The 23174-nt window shown below is 51.0% G+C and overlaps 11 protein-coding genes across 11 annotated transcripts; 5 read left to right on the forward strand and 6 right to left on the reverse strand.

Annotated features, from left to right (window-relative positions):
- Positions 1-420: 420 nt before the first annotated feature.
- CTAM01_12876 (ubiquitin-conjugating enzyme) lies at positions 421-1402 on the reverse strand (the record flags this gene model as incomplete). Its single annotated transcript, XM_060528881.1, has 5 exons — positions 421-560; positions 620-803; positions 934-963; positions 1099-1144; positions 1359-1402. The coding sequence occupies 5 exons, from the start codon at positions 1400-1402 to the stop codon at positions 421-423; spliced, it is 444 nt and encodes a 147-aa protein (XP_060376507.1).
- Positions 1403-4003: 2601 nt separating this feature from the next.
- CTAM01_12877 (acyl-CoA dehydrogenase domain-containing protein) lies at positions 4004-5410 on the forward strand (the record flags this gene model as incomplete). Its single annotated transcript, XM_060528882.1, has 3 exons — positions 4004-4214; positions 4280-5305; positions 5364-5410. 3 exons carry the CDS (start codon positions 4004-4006, stop codon positions 5408-5410), a joined length of 1284 nt encoding a protein of 427 aa, XP_060376508.1.
- A 763-nt stretch (positions 5411-6173) lies between these two features.
- Positions 6174-6491, forward strand: CTAM01_12878 (uncharacterized protein; the record flags this gene model as incomplete). The annotated part of the gene is made up of 1 exon (XM_060528883.1): positions 6174-6491. One exon carries the CDS (start codon positions 6174-6176, stop codon positions 6489-6491), a length of 318 nt encoding a protein of 105 aa, XP_060376509.1.
- A 778-nt stretch (positions 6492-7269) lies between these two features.
- Positions 7270-7991, reverse strand: CTAM01_12879 (uncharacterized protein; the record flags this gene model as incomplete). The annotated part of the gene is made up of 2 exons (XM_060528884.1): positions 7270-7431; positions 7518-7991. The coding sequence occupies 2 exons, from the start codon at positions 7989-7991 to the stop codon at positions 7270-7272; spliced, it is 636 nt and encodes a 211-aa protein (XP_060376510.1).
- Positions 7992-9920: 1929 nt separating this feature from the next.
- Positions 9921-10789, reverse strand: CTAM01_12880 (adenylate kinase; the record flags this gene model as incomplete). The annotated part of the gene is made up of 4 exons (XM_060528885.1): positions 9921-10046; positions 10105-10293; positions 10351-10673; positions 10735-10789. The coding sequence occupies 4 exons, from the start codon at positions 10787-10789 to the stop codon at positions 9921-9923; spliced, it is 693 nt and encodes a 230-aa protein (XP_060376511.1).
- Positions 10790-11148: 359 nt separating this feature from the next.
- On the forward strand, positions 11149-12276 carry CTAM01_12881 (uncharacterized protein; the record flags this gene model as incomplete). The annotated part of the gene is made up of 1 exon (XM_060528886.1): positions 11149-12276. The coding sequence occupies one exon, from the start codon at positions 11149-11151 to the stop codon at positions 12274-12276; it is 1128 nt and encodes a 375-aa protein (XP_060376512.1).
- A 3073-nt stretch (positions 12277-15349) lies between these two features.
- On the forward strand, positions 15350-15664 carry CTAM01_12882 (uncharacterized protein; the record flags this gene model as incomplete). The annotated part of the gene is made up of 1 exon (XM_060528887.1): positions 15350-15664. The coding sequence occupies one exon, from the start codon at positions 15350-15352 to the stop codon at positions 15662-15664; it is 315 nt and encodes a 104-aa protein (XP_060376513.1).
- Positions 15665-16136: 472 nt separating this feature from the next.
- On the reverse strand, positions 16137-18548 carry CTAM01_12883 (uncharacterized protein; the record flags this gene model as incomplete). Its single annotated transcript, XM_060528888.1, has 3 exons — positions 16137-17700; positions 17801-17891; positions 17969-18548. 3 exons carry the CDS (start codon positions 18546-18548, stop codon positions 16137-16139), a joined length of 2235 nt encoding a protein of 744 aa, XP_060376514.1.
- Positions 18549-19676: 1128 nt separating this feature from the next.
- On the reverse strand, positions 19677-20483 carry CTAM01_12884 (uncharacterized protein; the record flags this gene model as incomplete). The annotated part of the gene is made up of 2 exons (XM_060528889.1): positions 19677-20079; positions 20233-20483. The coding sequence occupies 2 exons, from the start codon at positions 20481-20483 to the stop codon at positions 19677-19679; spliced, it is 654 nt and encodes a 217-aa protein (XP_060376515.1).
- Positions 20484-21464: 981 nt separating this feature from the next.
- CTAM01_12885 (uncharacterized protein) lies at positions 21465-22135 on the forward strand (the record flags this gene model as incomplete). Its single annotated transcript, XM_060528890.1, has 2 exons — positions 21465-21698; positions 21941-22135. The coding sequence occupies 2 exons, from the start codon at positions 21465-21467 to the stop codon at positions 22133-22135; spliced, it is 429 nt and encodes a 142-aa protein (XP_060376516.1).
- A 618-nt stretch (positions 22136-22753) lies between these two features.
- CTAM01_12886 (uncharacterized protein) lies at positions 22754-23080 on the reverse strand (the record flags this gene model as incomplete). The annotated part of the gene is made up of 1 exon (XM_060528891.1): positions 22754-23080. One exon carries the CDS (start codon positions 23078-23080, stop codon positions 22754-22756), a length of 327 nt encoding a protein of 108 aa, XP_060376517.1.
- Between the last annotated feature and the right edge of the window lie 94 nt (positions 23081-23174).

A 23174-nucleotide genomic window follows, 5' to 3' on the forward strand; every position in this document is an offset into this window, starting at 1 on the left:
GAGGAACACCAAGCCTGGGACACGAAGACATATTATCACGGAAACAATGGGGTACGATGACTACCAGTCGTCTCTTCTGAGGTGTCAACCAAAACGTACGCAGCAATGCAGCGTCAATGCAGTAGGAACATGAAGCCTTGCCGTATGAAAACCCGTACGTGGTACCTGTGCTGCTAACTGTCTGATTGGTCCGCCTTCTATCCACATTGCCCGCGTAACCTCTTCTCGAGAATGCCAATCCGCCGTCGAGTGTTTTGTTTCGACGGCCGAACCGTCTTCTGTGTGCTGGTGAAACGAAAGAGATCCCAAACCGCAACGCAGAGCAATGACCATGACCTAATCGTACGCCAGAGCTGTCGAAGAGAGAGAGGAAAGCCGTCGCCTGTCATACTTGTCCAACCATGATGCCTCGAGCACCGTCTAAATAGCGTACTTGCGAGTCCACTCGCGAGCAGTGGCCTCGTATCTGGCGCGGTCCGTCTTGTAGACGTGTGCAATCTCGGGCACCAGAGGGTCGTCGGGGTTGGGGTCCGTCAGCATTGAGCAGATGGACAGCAAGACTATCACATGTTAGCACAGTGCCTACGTCAGGCTTGAGGTGAGCTATGAGATGACGTACCCTTGGAGATGGTCAACGCCGGGCTCCACTGGTCACGCAGAATATCTAAGCAAATGCTGCCGTTGGAGTTGATGTTGGGGTGGTAGATGCGAGTGGTGAAGTTGACTTTGGGCGGCTTGAAGGGGTAGTCGGTAGGGAAGTGGATGGCGAGGAAGAAGACGCCGCCAGAGTAGGGAGAGTCGCCCTGAACGTAAATGTTAGCCACATGCTTTGATTCTCGTCATTGTTTCCAGCTGATAGTTGGCTGGATCTCGGGTACCAGTGCCAGGTCCAGGTCCAACCAACATAGCATTTGAGGGGGGGGATGGACTTACGGGTCCCATAATCGTCGCTTGCCAGTGGAACTATACGATTCCGGTCAGCTATTGTCTACATATCCCATCGTGGGCACTGAGAATCCGTGATCTCGTGCTCGGCTGAGTCATGATTCAAAGCATCATCACAGCGGGCTCTTATCGGGAAAGACGTAGTCGACGTACCAGATCTTCGCCGACGGGGCCGGCAGAGCAGGAAGAGGGCGGGTCACTGTCAAAGAAAAGAGGTCAGCATTGTGCATCTTTGGAATCGTACTCGTCGGCTTGATGCCGCCATCACACTCAACATCAGTGGTCCGAATGAGCTGAAAAGTTGCAGCAGTCCTTGTTGAAGAAGACCCCGCTCTCGATGGCCCCACCTGACGTCTCGGGCTGCGACAAAAAGGCTGCGAGTTTAAATGACGAAAAGTGTGCAGGCAACTTACCGGCCGAGATCAGTGAGCTCCTTGTTAATGCGCTTAAGAGCCATTTTGAATGTGGTTTGTGGTTGGGGGTATCTAGAAGATGGTCGATCGCCGAAGCGCAAATGCTATGTTCTGTAGTTGTGAGGGGCAAAAGTCAGCGAAAGCGGTCGGCGGTGGTGGGCTTTTTTTGGATGCAGGTTGCGGGCAGAGGTGGGTGGAGGGGTGGTGGGCTGCACTGTTGCTGCTGCTGCTGCTGGCCTTGTGTAGTTTGCGTCGGCCGAGAAAGCGAAACGGAGTGATTTGTGTCGAGGTGCGAGGAAATGCCAAAGGAACCAAGGCCGTGTTGGTATGACACTTGATATACATGTATGCCGAAGCCGAAGAGCATTCTCGATGTAGCCGGTGTCGATGCAGCAGCAGCAGCAGCAGCAGGCGTCGTGGAAAGCGTGGATGTGACGGTCTTGGGTGCAAATCATGTGCTGATGGTGGTGGGGAGGGGCGTACAGTACCTGAACGAGGAAAGATTTATCCCCGAAGAAGATTCTCCCGAAAAGAAAAGAGCCCGATCGTGTGTATAAGGTCGTTCGGTATATCGCCCGTGAAGGATATTACGCGGTGTTCGTGGAGGAAATGATTCGCTTCGTGGCGGTCCCGTTACAGATTGATGTCGAGATTGAAATGGGGTGGGAGGGAAAGGAAGGAGAGAAAGGAAGTCAGCGGTCGGGCCTGGCGAAAAATGACGGGAAGGGGTGAGTCGTGTGGTAACCTTAGGTAGGCAGGAGCCACTTTGGAGGGGAAAGGCAGGAAGTGGGAAGGAGGGGGGGGAGCAGAGCGCCAAACCTAAGGCTTAAAGGAAGGCACTGAGGCTGCCCAGCGCGAACCGTCAGGTTTGGGCTGCCGCCATCCACTTCCTTCCATTCACTGACACGACCGGGCAGGAAGGTAGCCGCCCGCAAAGTATCTTTTCCACAAATCCACTCGCAAAGGTACTTGTTATTACTGGAATTGAACCCTGAATAGCCCTGAATGCACTGTTGCTTTCCACGGATTCCATTCGATTTGTGAGCGTCAAGAGAAGCAGGAGCCGGGCGCAGCAAATGCAAATGTGGCTGGTGACTAATGATTTATGATTGTTGATTGGTCATTACCGCATCAGTCTGTCCACCAGGTGATTGGGAGGTTGACAAACAATGACACCCATCAAACATCTACTCACCTACGCAGTAAGGTATTCAGTCATCATTGACCATTCACTCTGGAGCGTCAGCCTCAGTTACCGGGCGACAGGTTTCATTCAAACAAAACAAATAGTGGTTCTGTGGCCACTTTCTTCCAGTTGTGAAGGACAATCCGAGGATAGGTAACTTAACCTATGCACCGTCACATCCTCACTGCACAGCACCTGCAACACTAACTGATGACAATTGCTGACTGGTGGCGGTTCTGGTACTGCCACCCGATGACTCAGCAAGTGCCTCAGCCTCACCAATTCCAACCCAGCCGAAGCGGTTCCCTGGTCTTCTACCAACACACCGGCCCAGACTTCAGAGTACCGGTACCTAAGCATATGCATCTACCTACCTTAGCATAGGCGCCAAAAACACCAAGCAATCGCGTAGTATCATCGATTGCTACCTGGATGGCAAAAGAAAAGACATCTCATGCATCCTACCCAACTGGGTGATGGGTTTGGCCCTCGATGCCGTCGAACCAACAGCGACGCATCAATGCTCAAGCAAGAAAGCACCCCGGATTGCGAAATCAGCTCATCCTTCTGGGATATGGCGTACCTGAAACCTCGTACAACAGAACATGTGCCGTTCTTCGACACTCATCATCCTCTTCGCGGCGGCCACTTTCTATCAACACCAGCTCCTCGCACTCTGCCTGCACTCTACATTTTGCATTTTTTTGCATCTGCCATCCCATGGCTGTCCGCCGGCTACGGCGAATGACGTCCGGCTCTTAGGTGTCGCCCGAACCCGGTACTCAACTTGGGCACCAAGCGATGCCCAAAAACACATGTACCTCCCGAGCATCTCATCCCGGGTCTGAACTCTGCCGGGTGCTGCCGAACAAAGGGCCAAGGCATTGCCCTGGCATGTTCCAACCTTTCAACCCCAATCCGCACCCAGCCTGTTCCTATTCTTGTACTTGACCTCCCCTGCTCCGGCCTTTTCTTTTTTCCAGCAACAGTCCCTCCCCGGACAGGTCTCGCGATCATCAATTCCCACTCTCCAGATTGTGGCTGTGTCTAGCTACCAACAATCCCAACTAATGTCCCGATATCCTTCATTGCATGAACGACAGTCTGGGGAACCGCGTCTAGCACTCGGCAAGCACACACTATTCGGAACTAATTCCGGGTACTATTCAAGACGGAGGTAACACCTTGACCGCATCCCTATCTAAGACGGCTTCAGTCCATTGCGGAGGTAGTCCGCGACGACGTCATTCGCCGACACCGGGTCGTTATGTAATCATCATCTTCAACTGTTCAGCCAATCAGATACGACCCCTGTTGTGCCTCGGATGCTGCTCGGGAGAGCTCCTGGCGGGGAAGACGCCCCGTGCCCGGGCTTCAAGACCATGTTCCCGCCATGGTGGCGGCACGATTTCTCCCCAACCCACCGTGAGGAAGAGTCAATTGATCAGTAGTAGCCAGAATGTATCGCAACGCCTTGAGAACATGCGCGACACGATGCGCCGCAAAGCGTACCTTGCCCGCCGCGAGAACCTTCGCTTCCGCCTCCGATGGCCCGGTCTTCAACTGGGAGGATCCCTTGAACGCAAAGAACCTCCTGACTGAGGAGGAGGTCGCCATTTCTGAGACGGCTGAGCGATACTGCCAGGAGCGCATGCTGCCGCGTGTCCTTCGTATGTCTTCCCTTGCTGTTACCTTGCTGGTAACTTCCATGGCTTACACTGACCACTCTCCATAGAGGCCTACCGCGACGAGCAATATGACCAAAAGATCCTTGAGGAGATGGGCGAACTGGGGCTCCTCGGAGCAACAATTGAGGGCTATGGGTGCGCCGGTGTCTCTACTGTTGCCGGAGGACTCATCACAAAGGCCGTTGAGAGAGTCGACAGTGGCTACCGTTCTGGCATGTCCGTCCAGTCGTCGCTGGTCATGGGTGGCATCGCGGAGTTCGGTACCGAGGAGCAAAAGGAGAGATTCCTGCCAAAGATGGCCACAGGAAAGATGCTCGGCGCGTTTGGTTTGACAGAGCCCAACCACGGCAGCGACCCCGGCTCCATGGAGACGACGGCCAAGCCTCACCCGACCAAGGAGGGCTACTACTCTCTTTCTGGTGCCAAGACGTGGATCACAAACTCGCCCATTGCCGATGTGTTGATGGTCTGGGCGAAGCTACAAGAAACGGGCAAGATCAGAGGGTTCCTAGTTGAACGGTCCCAGTGTCCGCCCGGTACTCTCGAGACACCAGCTATCAAGAACAAGAATGGCCTGCGAGCCTCCATCACAGGCATGATCCAGCTCGACGACGTCCCCGTCCCTAAGGAAAACATGTTCCCCTCGGTCGAAGGACTGCGAGGCCCATTCTCGTGCCTCAACAGCGCGAGATACGGTATCTCCCTGGGCGTCATTGGTGCCCTTGAGGACTGCATTGCCCGCGCCAGGACGTACTCACTCGAGCGAAAGCAGTTCAAGGGTAACCCCATCGCTAAGTACCAACTCGTACAGAAGAAGCTGGCAGACGCTGCGACGGACGCGGCCTACGGTACCGTTGCCGCGATCCAGGTCGGCAGACTCAAGGACGAGGGCAAGGCGACGCCCGAGATGATCAGCATGGTTAAGCGCCAGAACTGCGATCGGGCGCTGCAGAACGCGCGCGTGCTGCAAGAGATCTTTGGTGGTAATGCTGTCAGTGACGAGTATGGCATTGGCCGTCACGTCGCCAACCTTTTCGTGACGCAGACGTACGAGGGACAGAGTGATATTCACAGTAAGTTGCTCCCGTGGCCGTATGCTTCAGGGATATCCCTTACTAACCTAAGAACCAGGTCTCATTCTGGGTCGTGCTATCACTGGTATCCAAGCCTTCGTGTAATAATGTGAGATGTGTAAATGTGGTCTTGTATATTACCTTGACGCCGGGGAACGGGTACGGTGGATCAAAACATACAAACCTTGAATGAGACACTTGCGAAAGCTATGCCCACTGTCAAAATTGGTCTTGCTTGCGATGCAATGCATCGTAGATGGGAGTACATCATGACCATGACATGCTTTTGATCTTGCTATTCTTGAGTATCGAACAATGCACTGATATTGTGGAAAGTCCAAAATACTGCGATATCTTTGATAATCTTGATTTTAGTCGGGATCAAGCCCTGTCAGATTCATCGTAGTCGCAGGCGTCCTCATCATGCCAATGCACTAAAGTCCTGATGAACTGGCGTGGATGCTCATCCTTCATGGGGCTAGTAGCCTAGGGGTAGGACTAACTAGTAGGACTCGAGCATGCACCACCGGTCTCACAGCCTCACTTCTGACTGTTCTTGAAGCCACCCTCTACAGGTACATGTACCTAGCTGAAGTTGGCTTTCTTTGATTCGGTATTTTTCTCCTAGAAATCATAACCATCTAAACTCAATCATATCTTGCAATTCCCTTTTTGGCCAGACTCTTCCAGCACAAATAAATCTGCGCCACCAATTTCCTAGCGCGGATCTGCGTATCGCAGAACCGAGATCTCTAAAGAGCATTCCGTAGTATCTTCCGTGGCCTCAGCACTTGAGAAATCCCCTTCCACTACGCCATGCGTCTGTCTCTTTTGCGGTAGCACTACGAAGCAAGTTGAAACCCAAGCAATGCCATCTCTACCCCTAGAACCAGACGCCGCAACCGAGACGGTTGACTGGGCCCAGCGGTGTCGACTGAGAACCTGCCTCGGCGTTCTCTCTGGCGAGGTCTCTGCTTCAGCTGGGACTAAGCTGTCCTGTAGATGTCCGAATCCGCTGGTCTCGAGGGATCTCAGCACGTTAGGGTGGGGAGTGTTCATTGGGGATGATAGGAGGGATCAGGAAAGGGGGTTTTTGGATTGGGTCTTGGAGTGGTGGAGGGATTTGAGAGAGGTGTTGGGAGAGGATTGGAGGAGGGGAGGGATTTGGGATTCTGGAGTTTTGTGAGGGCTTGAGTTGAAGGGAGTGGGTCGTTGTTGGCGAGGTTGGCTTTCCTGGGTGAAGGCACTGGCTCGTCGGGAGATGTACCAGCCATTATTGGACTACGTGCATCGTGTGGACAATATATGTCATGATTTATGGTACATTGTAACGGGAATATAAAGCGGATCAAAAGTATATTGAAATAACACATACAGAATAAAGAAAAGAGAGCAGTCTATCTACGGCAGGAGTGTGGGATCTACGTGAGGAAGCACGTAGCAGAGTTTTTAACGATAAACCTGTTTCGGGACAACATTTTCATGTAAAGAAGGCGTTGGGTGATGAAATCTAGACTCTAGGTACATGATATAACATGAAACTTTAGCCTGTATTTAGGCAAATGTTGCAACTTGCTCCCCTTAACCCCTTGATGTTTGTTCTTCAGACTTAGCTGCTCTGTAGCCAAACATTACCCTAACTCGCACGCTGGTTTCAACCCAACCGCTGACTCAGAGTTATCCGATCATTGCACGCAGTCGAACTACTTTGAGAAGATAATAGATGTTGCTTGTATTGGTAGACGGATACGCCATTGTTGAAATGAGTAGCTAGCTATCTACCTGTCCATGCAATACGGTCCCCAAAGACTTGGAATGGTGAAAGCTGTATACTAGAAAGTGAAGAGAAATTATGACGGGGGAAGATGATCATGATGTGGTCTGGGTGAGATCGGGAAGATGAGTGGATTGCAGCCTGGACGCCTCCCCTGACCTAAGTCCTGACCAACCCCTTGATTAAGACTCTACTCAAACTTGTAGGCATCGAACTTGGCAGGGATCTCATCCGAGCTTCCGCCGTTCTCCCAGATAGAGATACTGTTGGTGACAAAGACGTTAGTAAATGTGACAATGAAAGGGCTGGGAAGGGGGACAAGAGGAGTTTCGATCCATGAAGATGAAGGACACTATAGCTTACTAGAAGAAAAGAACCCAATGTCAGTATATATCAACTTCAGAGAGCAAACAATATCAAATACACGGGTGTACTCACCAGTTCAGTGTAAAGAGCATCATCAAGACCAGTCATGTTATACTTGGGTCCGTTCTCAAAGACCATCAAGTTGCCCTTCGCAACGGAAGTGCAGCCCCCGGCAGAAGCGGCGCAGGTGCCATCCTCAGTGGCGCTCTCATCGCGCTTCTTGGAAGCAAACACATAGTTGCCGCCAGAGTAGGTGCTCCCGCCGCAGCAGACATTCTGCGCGCCGTTGGACTGGGCGACGTACTTGACGTTCTTGCAGTCGCCGCCGCTGAAGGCGCGGCCGATGATCCTCCAGTTGGTTGGGATGGCGCGGAAGCCGATGCTGCGGAAGGTGTCACCAGAGGAGCGGACGCAGCAGTCATTTGGGTTGGCGTTTGTGCAGACGATGTAGTCGCCGCCGCCGCACTTTTCGTTGTTCTTGTAGCCGTAGATATCGATGGCCGAGACGGTGGCGATGAGGCCGAGGAAGATCTTGGAGGCGTACATTTTTGGATGGAGCGAGGTGACGATAGGAGTTACTGAATATAGGTTAAGAGTTGTCTTGTTTCGTGAGTGACGTGAGTAGATTGATGTGATGATGATGGAGAAGAGATGAGAGCTTTTGAAGTGAACTATGTCAACCTTTTATAGAAGGTTCTCAAGCCTCGAGACATGACTTATTGTTCCGGAAGTCCGAGGAAGAGCTGATGTCAACTCGATAGGCCATAGTCGTCATCCCAGTCACTTTCTGGATAGCTTCGCCCGATGCTAGTGCCAACTTCGTATTGCCACGGTATCCATGACCATGAACCTAGGCTCTGGGGAGGAATACAACAATAGTCTATCACCACCACAGGTCTATGCTATTGTGGACCAGGCTCTTGTGTTGCAAAGCACTTAGACTAGAACATGACCGATCGACATATCCACAACTGCTTTCAATACCTTGTTCTAGTGAGTATGCACCTCGATTAATCGACCTGACTTAGAATACTCATTGCCACACCAGGGATCCTTTGATTGGAAGTCAACCTGAGAAGCAAAGGTCCCTTACCATCGGCTCAACGGAAAATGTAAACGAAGTAAGCAAGATGGACCGGGCCGTCCCCTATACGAGCCAATCAACTCGCGTACGGAGCAAATGTAGCGCGGGAAAGTGAGGTAAGCTTACTTGCATAAGAGCCAAACTTCAACGACAACACCCCACTCCGGCTGCTTTCCGTCCAAGCGAAGAACTGAGCCTTGTTGTCTCTGCCCTACATGCAGGGGACTGTGTTCTCTTGAAGCTAGTGCTCGTTTACCTGGCGGCTTAGCAGAACTTATGTCCGTTTCATTACATGCTTACTAGTAGTTAAAGTATGAAGTCTGCCTATGAGGCCGGGGTCTACATACGTCCAAGATTAATATACTATTACCTGATACTTGCTAGATACTCGAACGTAATATCATAACATGCAATTGTGTTAGGGCTAAACTCTGAGCCAGTAGCCCTTGACACCCGTGAGTGGCATGTCAGCTGAAGCGCTTCACTTTGCGCTCGTCTCAGCCCACCGCTGTCGATCCTCGGTGTAACATCGTCATGATTCGATTACAGTTCACTCGAAATTCGGGCAAAGTATCGAGGATATAGTATGGGTATTGAGCGCTTTGGGTGAAGCTGACGCAGGATTCTACCTGCAAAGCACAAAAGGCCTCGTGAACCTTGATCTGTGCCACCGTAATGCTTGGAGAAGGATCGCATAGGCGACTTTCATCACTTATAGGCGCCTCGCTTCAGGCATCGGGCAAAGCTAAGAATAAAAGAGACATATTAGTCACAGCCTTGTGTCACCATGAGTCGTAGAAGGAACACCCCGGCGGACTTGTCGAGGTATACTACTCCTTTTGGCCTCGATAAAACGACACCCATGCTTGTCTAGACCACTATTACGTAGGAAGAACTAGTTTTATGCCCAATCCAAGAGAACCATCTACATAGTATAAGTTGCCTCACTCAGAGCCGGTAACGCCTCCCAGGATCGGGCAATCTGGCAGGTATTGTTTAATTCTATCAACAAGCGTGTAAAGAGATTATTTATCAGACTTCAATCGTCCAAGTCATCCATATAGCTCTTACAGATGACAACGACTCCATACCAAGGTCTTATAACTCCTGGCACTTCCTTTGGAAGCCAAATTCCTTCGAATTGGAATCATACTGCGTATATATCAAATTTGCGTAAAGTAAGACTTTTCCATAAAAGATGAAGGAGATAATAGAAGTTTAGTGAAGTGGCGTAGTCGGAGATGGCGAGCAGATGCACCAGAACAAGGTCAACGTCCGCGGATGGCGGGTGTAGCAGCAAGTAAGACGAAGTTGGAGATGGCCTTGAATTGGCTTACTCTTCCTGGGGAAGTTGGTATACACATGGGCTATGGGCGTCATCCGGCACCCGGTCACCGGTGGGATACGAGGAAAACCGACTCCGTACCCTGGCCTATCACACGGTTCCACAATGCGCTGTCTCCCAGTGTCCTCTCCACCCCTGCGATGTTTTCTTCCTTGGTGCCATTGCTGTCGATCTGAGGTTTTGTCAGAAGGGTTCCAGTTGTGGATGCAAAGAAAGGCGGTAATGCTTACATCGATTAGCAATCCTGCTTGACGGTAGTGTCGTTCCACTGGCGGTCCTTCCTCCAAGTACTCTGCGAACCGCTTCGTGAACTTCTCGCCGCTGTCGTTCTTGTCGCGGCCACGCGCGAGGTATCTCGCTTCTGCGTTCTCTTTGGTCACATTGAGTGACAAGACGATGTCGGGTTTAGGTTGACCCTCCTGCTCGAATTAGCCGTTTGTAGCCCACATGTTTGGGCTATATCCGCATCAACATACCAACGGAAGGCGTTCTTGAAAGGGCCACTGCGCCCACGAGGCAAGCTGCTCCTCGCACCTTGGGAATCCGTCGATCAATATCCCGTTCAACCCATCTCGCCGCACTGCATCCTCGATGGCAATGCCCAGGAATGGGTTCAACTCCGTGGACGTGAGGAATCCTTGGTTGTCTAGCTTATCTTGAATCGTAGCGGCGAGAGGCGTCTGGCGGTTTGCTTCATCCTTCATCCAGGTCCGCAGATTATCTCCCACTGAGAAGTGTAACAGGTCATTCTTGCGGGACAGATGGGTGCAGATCGTGCCTTTCCCCGAGCCGGGAGCTCCTATCACGATGGTGAGCGGGCTTGCATCCTATCTACCGATTAGGACCGATAGGTGACCAACCGAGAACGAATATGACTGCAAACTTCCGTCTATTCGGAGCCGTGGTGGTGCCCATGGTGATGAGGCCGGTGAGTTGTTTGCTCGTATGGGTGACGTTGGCAGTGTGCTGGCAGGTCTAGTAACGTCGGAAGGGAAGGTGCATCATCCCCGTCCCATGTCGCAGTTGGACGGCCGTGATGGCCTACGAAAGCTGTCTCATTACATAATCTCTTGTGATACCGGCATTTGAGGGGTTAATCAGTAAGTCCTCTGTGTTGATTGGAAGCCCTAAACTCTAAGAATACCCGACTTCGTTCAAGTTGGGCTTCACTGGGTGAACCTCAAAATTTGTTCAATACACTGCTGCCGTATGTGTCAATATTTGCAGTGAGACTACATCTAGAATCAACAAGGAGAACCTATGAGCCCGACATCATGGGAATCCTAACTATTGCCGCCCAGACGGCGCTATCAACCTTTTCGACGATACCTCCCTTCTTATGGGTCATGTGTATTGCTGTGCTAGCAATAACCTACTATTTTTCACTACGCCGCCACGCCGACACATCCCGCTCTCATCGATCGAAGACAGCCGTCACCCAGGAGTCAAAACCCAAGCCTCCAGTGGACGACCCGGACGCACCTGTCTCTGTCAATTATTTCCCATCCCGCGAATGCAACTATGCCTGCGGATTCTGCTTCCACACCAACACCTCAGGCTACATTCTTTCTTTGGACGAAGCCAAGCATGGCATGCGTCTTTTGAAGGGCGCAGGCATGCGTAAGCTCAATGTTGCCGGCGGCGAGCCATTCCTTCATCCGAAATTCCTGGGCGAGCTGCTGCGGTACTGTAAGGAAGATTTGGACATCGAAAGCATAAGCATCGTCAGCAACGGAAGCAAAATCCAAGAGAAGTGGCTCCGCGAGTACGGCCGCTATCTGGACATTCTGGCGATCTCTTGTGACTCGTTTGTCCGCGAGACGAATAAGGAGATCGGTCGTGGGGAGAATGGCGGAGCGGAGGGAGAAAAGGACCATATCGCACAGGTATTCCGCATTGCCGAGTGGTGCAAGGTGTACAACATCATGTTCAAGCTCAACACTGTTGTCAACATCTACAACTGGAACGAGGACATGGCAGACACGATTGCCCTGTTGGCACCGTTCCGATGGAAGGTTTTCCAGTGCCTGATTGTAGAAGGCGAGAATGAGGATGAGACGCGGGTGCGTGACGCAAGAAAGTTTCTCATCTCGGAGGAGCAATGGCAGACGTTCTGCGGGAGGCACGAGCACCTGCCTTGTTACGTGCCCGAGGACAATGAGACGATGGCTGGTAGCTATTTGCTGCTGGACGAAAAGCTGCGCTTCCTCGACAAGGGCAATGGGCCGATGAAGAAGAGCGAGTCCTTGCTTGATGTTGGAGTGAAGAAGGCCATGCTGCAGGTGGCTTGGGACAAGAGCGCGTTTGATAAGAGAGGCGGTGTCTACGAGTGGCGAAAACCGCAAGGTGGAAACGCCGAAGGAGGTTGTAATAGCGAAAGTAAGAAGGAATTGGAGTGGTAAGTGGTAGGCGGATCATGGATTGCGTTATATTCACAATTCATAAGGAGGTGGGCTTAAGGCTAGCCGCGCGGAAACCGGTAAAGCAGCCCGCCGCGCAGATTGGAAATCGATGTCAAGGTGAAAGACAGGCCTCGATTGACATTGAGGCCATTAGATCACGTATCTCATCTGAATCACCTCGTCTGATAATAGACTCCAAAGAGCAATTGGTCGGATGACAATTATAACATGGCTGTCAATGCGCTCAAGATTCAAGGATTCATGGTAGACCATAGTTCCTAGACCACTCCATCTCTTAGATCTCCATCTGACTTGGAAATTTCCCCAAAAGGTACTTGCTCATTCATGGATATTTAGGGGTACTTTGGCTAGACATGGCCTCTGGTCCTGCTCTGCCTGGCCGAGTTTAGTCTATTTGCTACCTTGTCGAACTGACGCACGGCGGGCGAGTCCTTTTGCAGGAAATAAGGCCGGACTTCTTCCCAAATTTTGGTTTTGAATAACCGACAGCGAGATTTTGAGGAGACGGAGACTTTTTACATCTTTAGTGCTGCCTTCAGTAGGTAGCCGAACATCTTGAGTTGCAAAGATTCTCCCTTCGGTATTACCGCGACCCTGATCGCAATCCTAGCGGTCAGCAAAAAGTTCTAGTGCCTGGCAGACAAAGTCTCGCAACTGCAAAAGAAAATTGCAGATATAGGACTATGCGAAGTGTGTTGAGGAATGCCAATATCCTGACCGTGCCTATCGCACGCTTGCCAAGACAGGTTAGCCAGAACAAGCTTTGCGGCTCTCAACCGTACGATTAATTCTGGAAGGTTGACGATCGCGTTCCTCTAGAAAGTATATTGCTTGAGATTGGATAGCGACTTGGCCAGAGCTCACTGTGGTCTAGGGTTATCTTGCTGAACAGAATAGAGAAGTCACCGCATCGTAGGGGCGCAATTTCAAGACAGTTTCTGCTATCACGAACCCATGAACCCTAAGCTTAGTGTCGACTCATTGGTTGAAGAGACGGTGAATATACGACGCAACCGAGCCTTCAGGCAGACTGTTATAGCACAAAATCGGACGGGCTCGATAGTATATAAACCAAGCTGGTAGCTTCTGCATCTGCGAATTAAAATCTCATAACCGCACCAGTTCATTCTCACTTTCAACGATTCAACTTCTACCTTCACGAGCCCAACCGTTCCAAGCACCACTTCAACAATGAATATCCTTCTTCAACTCTCGCTTCTTCTCGGCGCCGCATCTGTCGTCTCAGCTGGCTGCTCAGCATGTCCCCTCGGCAGGTACTTTACCCCCATGCTAAGCCAATGAGCCCAAGTCGTGCACTAAGATGGAATGCTGAGTCTCTGTTTAGTGGAAGGTGCACAGATAGCGCCGGCAACGGCTGCAGAAAGGGCGAGATCAAGTATCAATGGCTTGTGGCTCAAAATTATTGCTGCCGCGAGCCCGGATTTGAGACCGTGAAGTGCTGGAGCGCTTGCTAGACAAGTCTACGTTTGTGTAAGCTTTCAAATCACTGATGAGACTGAACTTCTTATCGTGGCTCTTCCAACTTTTCTGACCGTATCGATTCAGACAGGAGATAGGTCTCGTGTTGTCAAAGTTCTGCTTTGGGCTAAGTTGGTTCGAACGAGAAGATTATGGTTCATGTCGTAGTTACCATAAATTTGAATCACAATTGCCATCAACCATGTCTCCTCCCAAGAACGGACAGCTTTTCCACCTTCAAAAGTTTCGCTTTGATGTCGATGGGATTATCCGAGCGAGCTTACCCTGGCCCACTTTCACAAGTCAATACTCCTCCTGACGAGGTCAAGCCGTAGTATTGTACACCATCCAACACAAAACAACTACAGACTAGTCAAAGAAGCAGCCACATGTACTGACACACCGTGCCGTTCGCTCCCTCCTGAGTCAAGTTTGAACCTGCTGACTTTGGCTCAGATGCTGGCGGAAACTCATGGAGAGCCTGTTTAGATAGCAAGTTGCAAATTGCAAATTGCCACTGTCTCCCTGCACTCATACATGGGCGACTCACTCGGACAAACCTGATGCGATCGGCGAGTGATTCTACCGAGCCCGGAGAATGGGTTATACACGAATTCAACTCCTGTCGACTCATGGAGTCCAACTCTCCGGCAGTAGTCTTTACGCGCCCGTCAAAGCCGGTTTTCCGGTTAGATATTGGGACACAAACTCTATTTCGTCCCACCGAAACAAGGAGTGCCAAGATCCCCCAAGTTCATCTGGTCGGTAGTATATCGGGAGTTTCCCGAACTGAGGGATTCCTTCCTGCGACTTCTTTAGGAAAGAATTCTAGGCCGGTGCCGGCGGTATTTACTGATCAGTAGCCATCAAAGGACGGGACGATCGGTCATCCCCGGGCAAAGCGGGGGCGGTCATGAGTCGTGATGCTCAAGAGGCGTGGATAGGCCCCTATGCGCCCATGGTATTGCCTTGTGGTCTTCCCTGCGACAAGTTTTCAGGGGCCTAGAGATAAAACAGCAGTCAGAGGGTTGAACTTTATTCACTACGTCTACGACTGGAAAACCTCCATTATGATTCCCGTCTCTTGCACTCAAGCACCGTCATCGCTAGGAGGTGCTGGGCAGGATTTCTCCGTATGGACGCTTGTAGCATGATTCGATATCACTATTGGAAGCTTCGGCCATTTGTTTGAAGTCCTTAGAGCGTATCATGGTGCACAGCCTCCTTTGCGTAGAAGCGTAGAACGTGATGCGCTCTTTAGGCGGTCTGGCGTACGGCATAGCCCAACTGAACGCGAGGAAGTCTTAGTCTACGAAATGGAACTTTTGCAACGATTCGATGCAAGTTGCGAGCTGCGCTTGTGCGTTCCACATCGAGCATGGTGGCATAGCGGTCCACTAATGGAGCTATTCATAAGTCAGTTGTGAAGTTCCACCTACCATTATAGATGAATCTCGTATAAAGGGCAAAGGATCCTACCGTAGTTTCATGTCTTGTCCAGCACAACCATCACTCAAGTCTCAACTTCTTTCTCATTTCCAAAACATTCTCCATCACAACCACCATCGCTAAAATGAAGTTCCAAGTCCTTCCTCTCGTTGCTCTCCTCGCAGCTCATGCCTACGCGGCATGCGGCCCTGACGAGACCGAGCTCTTCGACCTACAGGTTACCACTGGCACAAGTCAATGTTCCAACTTTGGCTGTTTCAAAGCTTGCACTTTCCCCGACGGAAGCGGTTCATGCAACGGTTGCACACAATCAGTCTCTAATGACCACATTCGACCACTCGGCGGTAGTTACTGCTGCAAAGGACCCCTCACAGGCCAGACCAACACCTGCATTACTGGTTGCCCCGCAGGTCAGACTACTTTCTATCATAATTCGTAGGGAAGCAGAAGTACTAACGTTACATCTTACACTAGGAACAAGAAGTTGAAATGCTACAATGTTCCAAGAGGTCACAGCTGTTTGAAATAGGCAAAATCACCAAACGGTTGAGCTAGGTTCTCGTGTGATTGACCAAAACCGAATATTTTCTTGGTTTTCAAGGGATAGTAAAGCATCTGACTTGGAGCGAAGGGGGGGATGCATCATTGATTTAGAGCGTAACGTCTTCTAGGATACCAACATGAATATACTTGCATATTCCAGTTCAGTCAGCTTGAATACATGTGACCACTCACCTGATACACATCCCAAATCACGCTGCGACTTGAATATCTGGTGTCTTGACTTGATTAAACAACATGAACACAAAATAGGGGAAAAGCTACAGCGGCCACGGACAAATATAGATGTCAAAAAAACATCAAAAGGATCATTATTGGTCACTCGAGAATCGTGACAGGTTATCGAACATCTAGACGCCCGCGAAGTGCCATCCTTTCCGTTGAGAATTATTCATCGGCACCAAACGAACCTTGACATCTTTTGCCAAGCTGTTCATCTGTCTGACAGTCTCGAGATTCTGACTCCTGGCCTGCAGATCCTCATCAAGCCCATGAAAGAGAAGTGCTAGAGGCGAGGACTTCCAGACTGCACGACTTAGCCCATCCCCAGATCTCCTTCGTTGACTACACGCAACCAACACCAGGGTCGAAAATATCCACTGCAGCGCAAGAAGGGCTATAGGGTATGCTATATAGCCCCATTGAACATAAATGCATGTTTGGGTGATGATAACATGCCCAGTAGCCGCCTTGAGATTAGCAGGTACGTTCTTGCGCAACTCCTCTGAGGTTCCATAGGGATCATTGCGTATCGTAGCCGTCATTGAGTCAGCTAACCCAGCAACCATGTTGTTGACCGTCGAAATGGATGCGTTTCCGGACGCAAACAGTTGCTGACCCCAGACCGAACCTTGGATCCATTGATATGATTCCGCCTCTTGGGTGGTCATTTTACCACTCAGAAAGTCAGTCATCGTCTCCCTCATCCCTTGCCAGGAGCTTCTGTCTACAACCCAGACGCATTCTCGCGGGTATCTCTTCCAGGTGAGTTTCTCTGAGTGAGAGATCTCGGGGGAGTTGTCGTAGATCTCTCTGAAAATTTCATCCTTGAAACCGACTCGGACGGAATTACTCGCCCTTTCGTCTACTTCTTTGCACTTTTTCTCTGTGCCGTCAATCAAAACAGATTCCGTAAGTAATGAAAAAGAATTCTCATTCCTAGATTCACCCAAAGTTGCGGGACGTCTTTTTAGCAGCTGTTCACCACCCTCCACCTTTTCTGCATAAATTCCATCAGTGACCGTGGCTTGATAATTCTTGACGCAGGGGTCGATTCTGCATTGAGCCGCAAGTGGTTTTCTGTTCATTGGGGAATTTCCAGGCCCACATGAATCACACTTGAAAGACGTGAGCGACAAAATATCGAAGCTGTAAATGGGAGGCGAGCTGTTGTTATACACCTGACTGGGTGTAGATGCCATTGTCAGAAGTGTACCACCGCCTTCCCCTTGGAAGATCCTCTCGTCAGTTTTGTTTTTGCTCCATGGAAGGTACCACGTCGAAACGTTGGAAGCCGGTGTTGATTTATTGGTAAAAAGTTCGAAGACGGCTTTGTCTGTAATGTCTTTACAAGAGTAACATATTCCGAGAGACGAGAAGTAGCCTCCTCCGCCGTCTTGCGTGAATGTGCAGTTGCGAGAGGTGCAGGCGAAGTTGATTAGCTCTCCAGCCTTTGGAGGGTCCACAAGACCTTTATTGATAGCCTTCCGCATTTTCTGTTCCGAGGTGATGGGGGCAGCATCGAGGGAGCTGTCGCGCTGTTGAGGATTGCCCGAATAGTTGTTCGTCCGAGACACTTCGGCTATACCGAACTCTGCCGTGATATTACAAGAGCCAAGATTGATTGTAGCCTGGGAAAAAGCGTCGATTGCAAGGGCTGCAACGGTGATGAATGCACCAAGTCCAGCCAAGTATCTGTCAAACCGTCAATAGGCCAACCTCAACAATGATTAAGGTCACATTTTACCCTCTAATGTTCGGCCGAAGAATGCATCTCTTCATCAACAGCACTGACCCCCACGGCCCTCGACTCGCATTGTCAAACAAGACGAGATCACCTAGCGTTTGAGATCGATCGAACCAGTTCCATTTCAATTGTCCTAAGCCTAATGACCATCACAAGTTAGGATGTTTGCATGCCTTTCAAACACCGTCAGCCCATCGACGAGAGACAGAGACTTACCTTCGGCGACAGGAAGTATGAGCGCAGCTTTGAACACAGCCGTGAAGACGGCGATCAAGGAGTTGATTGATATGAGCTTTGGCCAGTTGGGAAGAGGTTGCCCTCGGTAAACGGATAGGATAATAACTATCGCAGAGATGCACTCCAATGCTAGAACGCTGCTGAACATCTCTACCCACCACACTGACCAGATCCATTCTACGGATAATCCGCTGTTCGGTGGTGTATTTGGCGGCTCGTGGTTTGGGACCTCGTTCTCAGCAAGCTTCAAGGTCAACTGTTTGGGAAGCTCTTCTTCCGAGTCCACCGAGGACACCTCCGAAACTGACGTGGGGTGTAAAGTCTCTTGATCAGAGATGTCTACCATGTTTGGGGCAAGGAAGGCCCTATGTTCGTCGTTTATAGACATATCTCTGGTCTCCTGGAAAGAATAACCGCATTCTTCTTCGACGGGTGTTGAGGGTCGTTGAGGGGACAGCTCTATTGAATCGTTGCTTTCTTCATTAGAAGCAATCGGAGCCCTGCGCAGTGAAGGCAAGATAGGAGAGTACATGGCACTTGAAGAAAGAGAATCGACCATCTTGCGAGAGAAAACCAGATGCGAGAGTAACGCGAGGCTGTACCGAGGGAGATCAATGTATATATAAGATCGCTACTTTATCTATAGCAAGACATGTCCAAACACATTTGGACGAGGCTGGAGCTGCAAGTACCTGTGGCGTTCCCCTTGCTTGTGGTAAGATATGCGATTCGCCATTTTCACCAAGCCGTCAGCAGTAGATGCGGTCGCAATTGGCCATGTGTGAGACCTCCAAATAGTTACGAGTTCTGGTGCAACTTCGGCAATGCAAATCTCGGAATAGAGGAATGGAAGCCTCTTCTTGGTTCAGCCTCAATGCCCCACGAATGCAGGTCCTGGAGGTTGAGACTGGGCTTACGATGGGAAGCAGTTAGCAGTACAGTCATCTTTCTCTTATGGCAGGCTTGAAAAAGCATGTCATTTCAAGTAATGGGTACACACTACGCTGTTCATTTAAAACTGTATTCTCGTACTTGTGACCCACAAGCATTTACTTTCTTCAATAACAAGATACTTGGGAGACTGGGCTTACACTCTCAGCCTCCCTCGCCCACTTCCATCGCAGGATCACCACATCTCTCCACAACCTTTTGACCAGCTTCGAAAGCAAATCGTCCGACGTTCACATTTGGTGACCGCTAGACTCGGTATGCAGTGTCCTCTTCTTTCATCACGAAACTCCAGCCGACCGCTATCGAAGGAGGGGTTCGACGAACACAGTAGTCTAACCAAGCGAGGATAATATTCCATGGCCTACCTTATTTGACTCCCAGTATAACATGGTTTACAGACATTTAGTCTAATACATGCTTATGTTTGACGGACTTCGGCAGACCTCAGGCAACCTGATACCTGGCTCTCAAGAGCCTGGCAGCCCTAAAGAATCGGCATCACAATGGTTCTGAGGATGTTTATAGCCCATTCGAACCCAATAAGCCTCAAGGCCTTCCAAGTGTCTATTCCTGCGTCGTCACAGCCATGCAAACTGTACACAATCCGGATCATCTATCCTCGATACTCGTACATCCCGATAACGCCAAGCAATGATGTGTTATACCCTCCAGCCTCGCGGCTAGTCCCAAACCCCCTTCTGCCGCCATTCCCCTCTCTCAAAGCTACTCAGCTCAATCAAGAATTCCGTCTCTCATGATCCATCCCGACCATCTCATACCCGCTTTCCCCGTCCCTCCCCCTTCCACGTCCACGTCCCCTGGAGAACCCGAGCCCATCCTCCTCGTCTCCGGTGCCACCATTTTGCGCGGCACCATCACCACTGCTCCCAGCACCGCCCCCGGTATTTCCACCGCCTCCACCGCCGAACGATATTGGCCTCAGCTCGCGGTATCTGGACCCCCAAACGGCCAACGCTACACAGATACCCGAACTGGCCGCCATAGCACCCCACCACATTGCGTTCCGTGGGATGCGGCCGGTGTATAAGCTCGTGACAACGAGGTGTAGACCATGCATCGTCAGCGCGAAGTCGGGTACGAGCTTTGAACGGCCGATGAGGATGATGATCGCGACGGCCCTGTTGTTGTATGTTAGCGCTGGTCTTCAAGCTCATGCCCTTGCTCGCTCGCGTCCTTTCTCACTTCACCCGACGAGCTCCAACCTCCCAGAAGCCACATACTACCAGCCTAAATGTCCCGTTTGAAGGACGGAGAAAAAGGGGAGAACTCACATGCAGAAACCCCCATCGAGAACCCACAAGAAAGCCCCCAACCAGCCCTGCGTCGTATCCCCCCGAACAGCCTCCCACCCAAAGACAAGATCCAACGTGAACCCCGTACCAGCGACGAGCGCTGAGAAGAGCATCAACACCAGTGCCCCGGCATAGTACAGTCCTTGTAACGCCGCGATCTGCGAAGCGATGCGCAGTGGGGGCAGGTCGTTGAGGGCGCCCGGCCGGGGCGGCTTGCGACGGCGGGGCATGGCGGGCTGAGGTCACGGTTGTTTCGGAGGGTTTGTTCGCTTCGGGTTTCGAGGAACGCTATGGTAGGTAGGTTTCTGGGTAAATGTAGATGGTTGAATGGGTCGTTGTTTTCGTGGTCGTCGTCGAAAGGAAGGGAGAGAGAGTTTGTCTAGGTGTCGTTGCGAAAGACGGTCGTGCGCTCTGTCTTGTTCTTGGTCTTGCGAATCTCGCTACCGGCGGAGCATTATCGAGCTTTCCTTTGCGGTTCGCAATAAGAAACTCCCAGACCACCCCCCGGTCGTAATCCCTTCTTCCCTGGAGCAAATCTCCGTGGCCGCTTATAAGCTCTTGCGTCCCTATTGCCAATCAAAGGCTGGGGAAATTGCGTAAAATGTCAGACCCCAGCGTCGATTCGTTCTCGTGGGGATCGTTTCCGTCTTTTGAACGTATTTCAATGTGATTCGTGGTTTGTTGCGTCCAAGCTGTCACGTTTGGAAGGATGTGCCAAAAGGGAAGCAGCGGGATGTTGACAGTTTTGGTGGCTGGAGTCAGCTGGGCCAGTTTGCGCCACACTTTCTGTCTTTTTGCGGCGCGCGCCGGTGAGCCTGTGCCTGCCTAGAACCGCAACGGCAGAGCTTCCAATCGGCACCCGCCACGCTAAGGACGAATGAGGCAAGGCTCACATTGGAGCTGAGCCGGGACAGAGCCACCCCGGTAGAGTAAACTATCCCACTCTAGGCCACCGCTCGATATTCTGCCGGCCCTCCACTTCGAACTTCGCGGCGTTGTTCAAGATCTACAGAAGTCGTCAAGACTTTATCTGAACCGCCACTCGTCGAGCGCATACGCCAGATCAACCCGCATAACGTCAAAAGCCTGCTTATTCAACCGAGCTTCCCTCCGGCATCCACCACCAAACTCACGATCCATCGATCCCCTCCCGATCCTCCCGATATTGACACCACACGATAAAACCCGAACTTCCCCCTCCCGTCGACACAATGGGCCTCTTCTCCTCCTTCCAATCCGAAGAAGCCAAGCGCGCCGAAGAAGTCCGCACGGGCGCCGTCGCCCCTGACCGCAGCGAACGCCGCAAGTGCTGGGAGGCCCGCGACGCATACTTTGGCTGCCTCGACCGCAACGTCATCGTCGACGCCCTCAAGGACGATGCTAAAGCCCGCAAGGCCTGTCCCGCCGAGAACCAGGTCTTTGAGCGGGATTGCGCTGCTGCTTGGGTACGTGCCGTTACCCCCCCCCCCCCTCCCCCACTCGAATCCCGTTCCTCCTTGCGCAGTCGTCCTTAAGCTCCTTGCGATCATGGGTGTAGCTTCTTGCTACCCCAGCGGCAGGACCTTTGACCAAAGCTGTTACCGGTTCACGCAACAAAGACAATTGAAACAAACACCAACTCCTAGACCTTGAACGGAGACCCTTGCTCTGAACAAAGCCAAAACTAACACTAAACCTCCTCTTCTAGGTAAAATACTTTAAGCAATGGCGCGTAGCAGACCTCCAGAAGAAGCAGCGCATAGCCCAGCTCGAAGCCGAAAACGCAATCAAGATGGACGTCACCACCACCTTTGCCGACCAGCCCTCAGCCCCCTCCTCCTCCAAGGGACCGACGCCAACAAAGGTTGATCTGCAGGATATGCTCGCCTCGAGGAGGCAGTAAGACGGGGACCCTTCGAGTTCAAGACAAAGAAACAAGTCTAAAGTGAACCAACGAACCAACCAAACCCCACGTCCAGTCAGATTTCGGGCGGAGCCTCAGCTTTCTTTTCTCTGGTTAATCTGTCTGACGATACCGAGTTTTCGGCAACTGTATATGGCCCCTTTGATACCAGAAAACCTCCCTTTCCTCCAGCTATTATTCGCTGGTGTACAACACTGTGTTTCTATATACTTCACTCCTCAGGGGTCCGGCGGGTTTCAGAATAACGTCTGTAGAATAATGTAAACCACGATGACAAAAGAACCACTAGCCATCAATAAGCCAAGCACGGCTAATTCCAGGGCCCAGGCATCTACGTTACTGAGAAACACATCACAATGCAAACTTGTCTTCGACACAGTTGAGAACCGACCTTCTATTTGTGCTACCTAGACGCACCCAACCCCATCCATATTATGGGAAGGGAATAAAAAGCGCCCTCTTGAATATCGCTGTAAAGTTTTCCACCAATCCCATCCCACGACTCCTAATTCTTTTTTTCTCCCTTTTGCCTTTGATTCCCAGCAGAGTTTGGTCATCACCGGGGGCGGAAAACAATGATTTTTTACGTGATGACCTTTATGTATGAGAGACTTTCTGTATGGGTGAAAAACAAGAGAACAAAAAAAGAGGTTTGATAATAAAACCAAAGGAAAAAGGTGTGAGGAGAGAGAAATGAAAAGGTTTGAATAAAAAAAGAAGAAGCATGCTCAATGCAATGGTGGTATCATCCATGAGAGAAAACACTAGTAAAAAGCTCTGTGGCTCGTCTCGGCTCTCTGTTGCCTCGGTCGCTGTGAGACCTCGTTGAACGAGCTTGCAGAAATTGTCATTGACCCCGTTGATGCAATTGTTGATTTGTCGACCCGTCTCTGTCTCTCTCCCTCTCTGCTCCTCATGCTTCATCCACCCTTCTCTTCCCGTCGCGTGTCGTCCCCTGCTTCGTCATTGCTCCCACTCTTACTCCTAACGCCACGGATCCGTCTGCTGTTGTTCCGCA

Source organism: Colletotrichum tamarilloi (genome assembly GCF_030869305.1).
Source record: "Colletotrichum tamarilloi strain Tom-12 chromosome Unknown Scaffold_84.1, whole genome shotgun sequence".
Classification (NCBI taxonomy): Eukaryota; Fungi; Ascomycota; class Sordariomycetes; order Glomerellales; family Glomerellaceae; genus Colletotrichum; species Colletotrichum tamarilloi.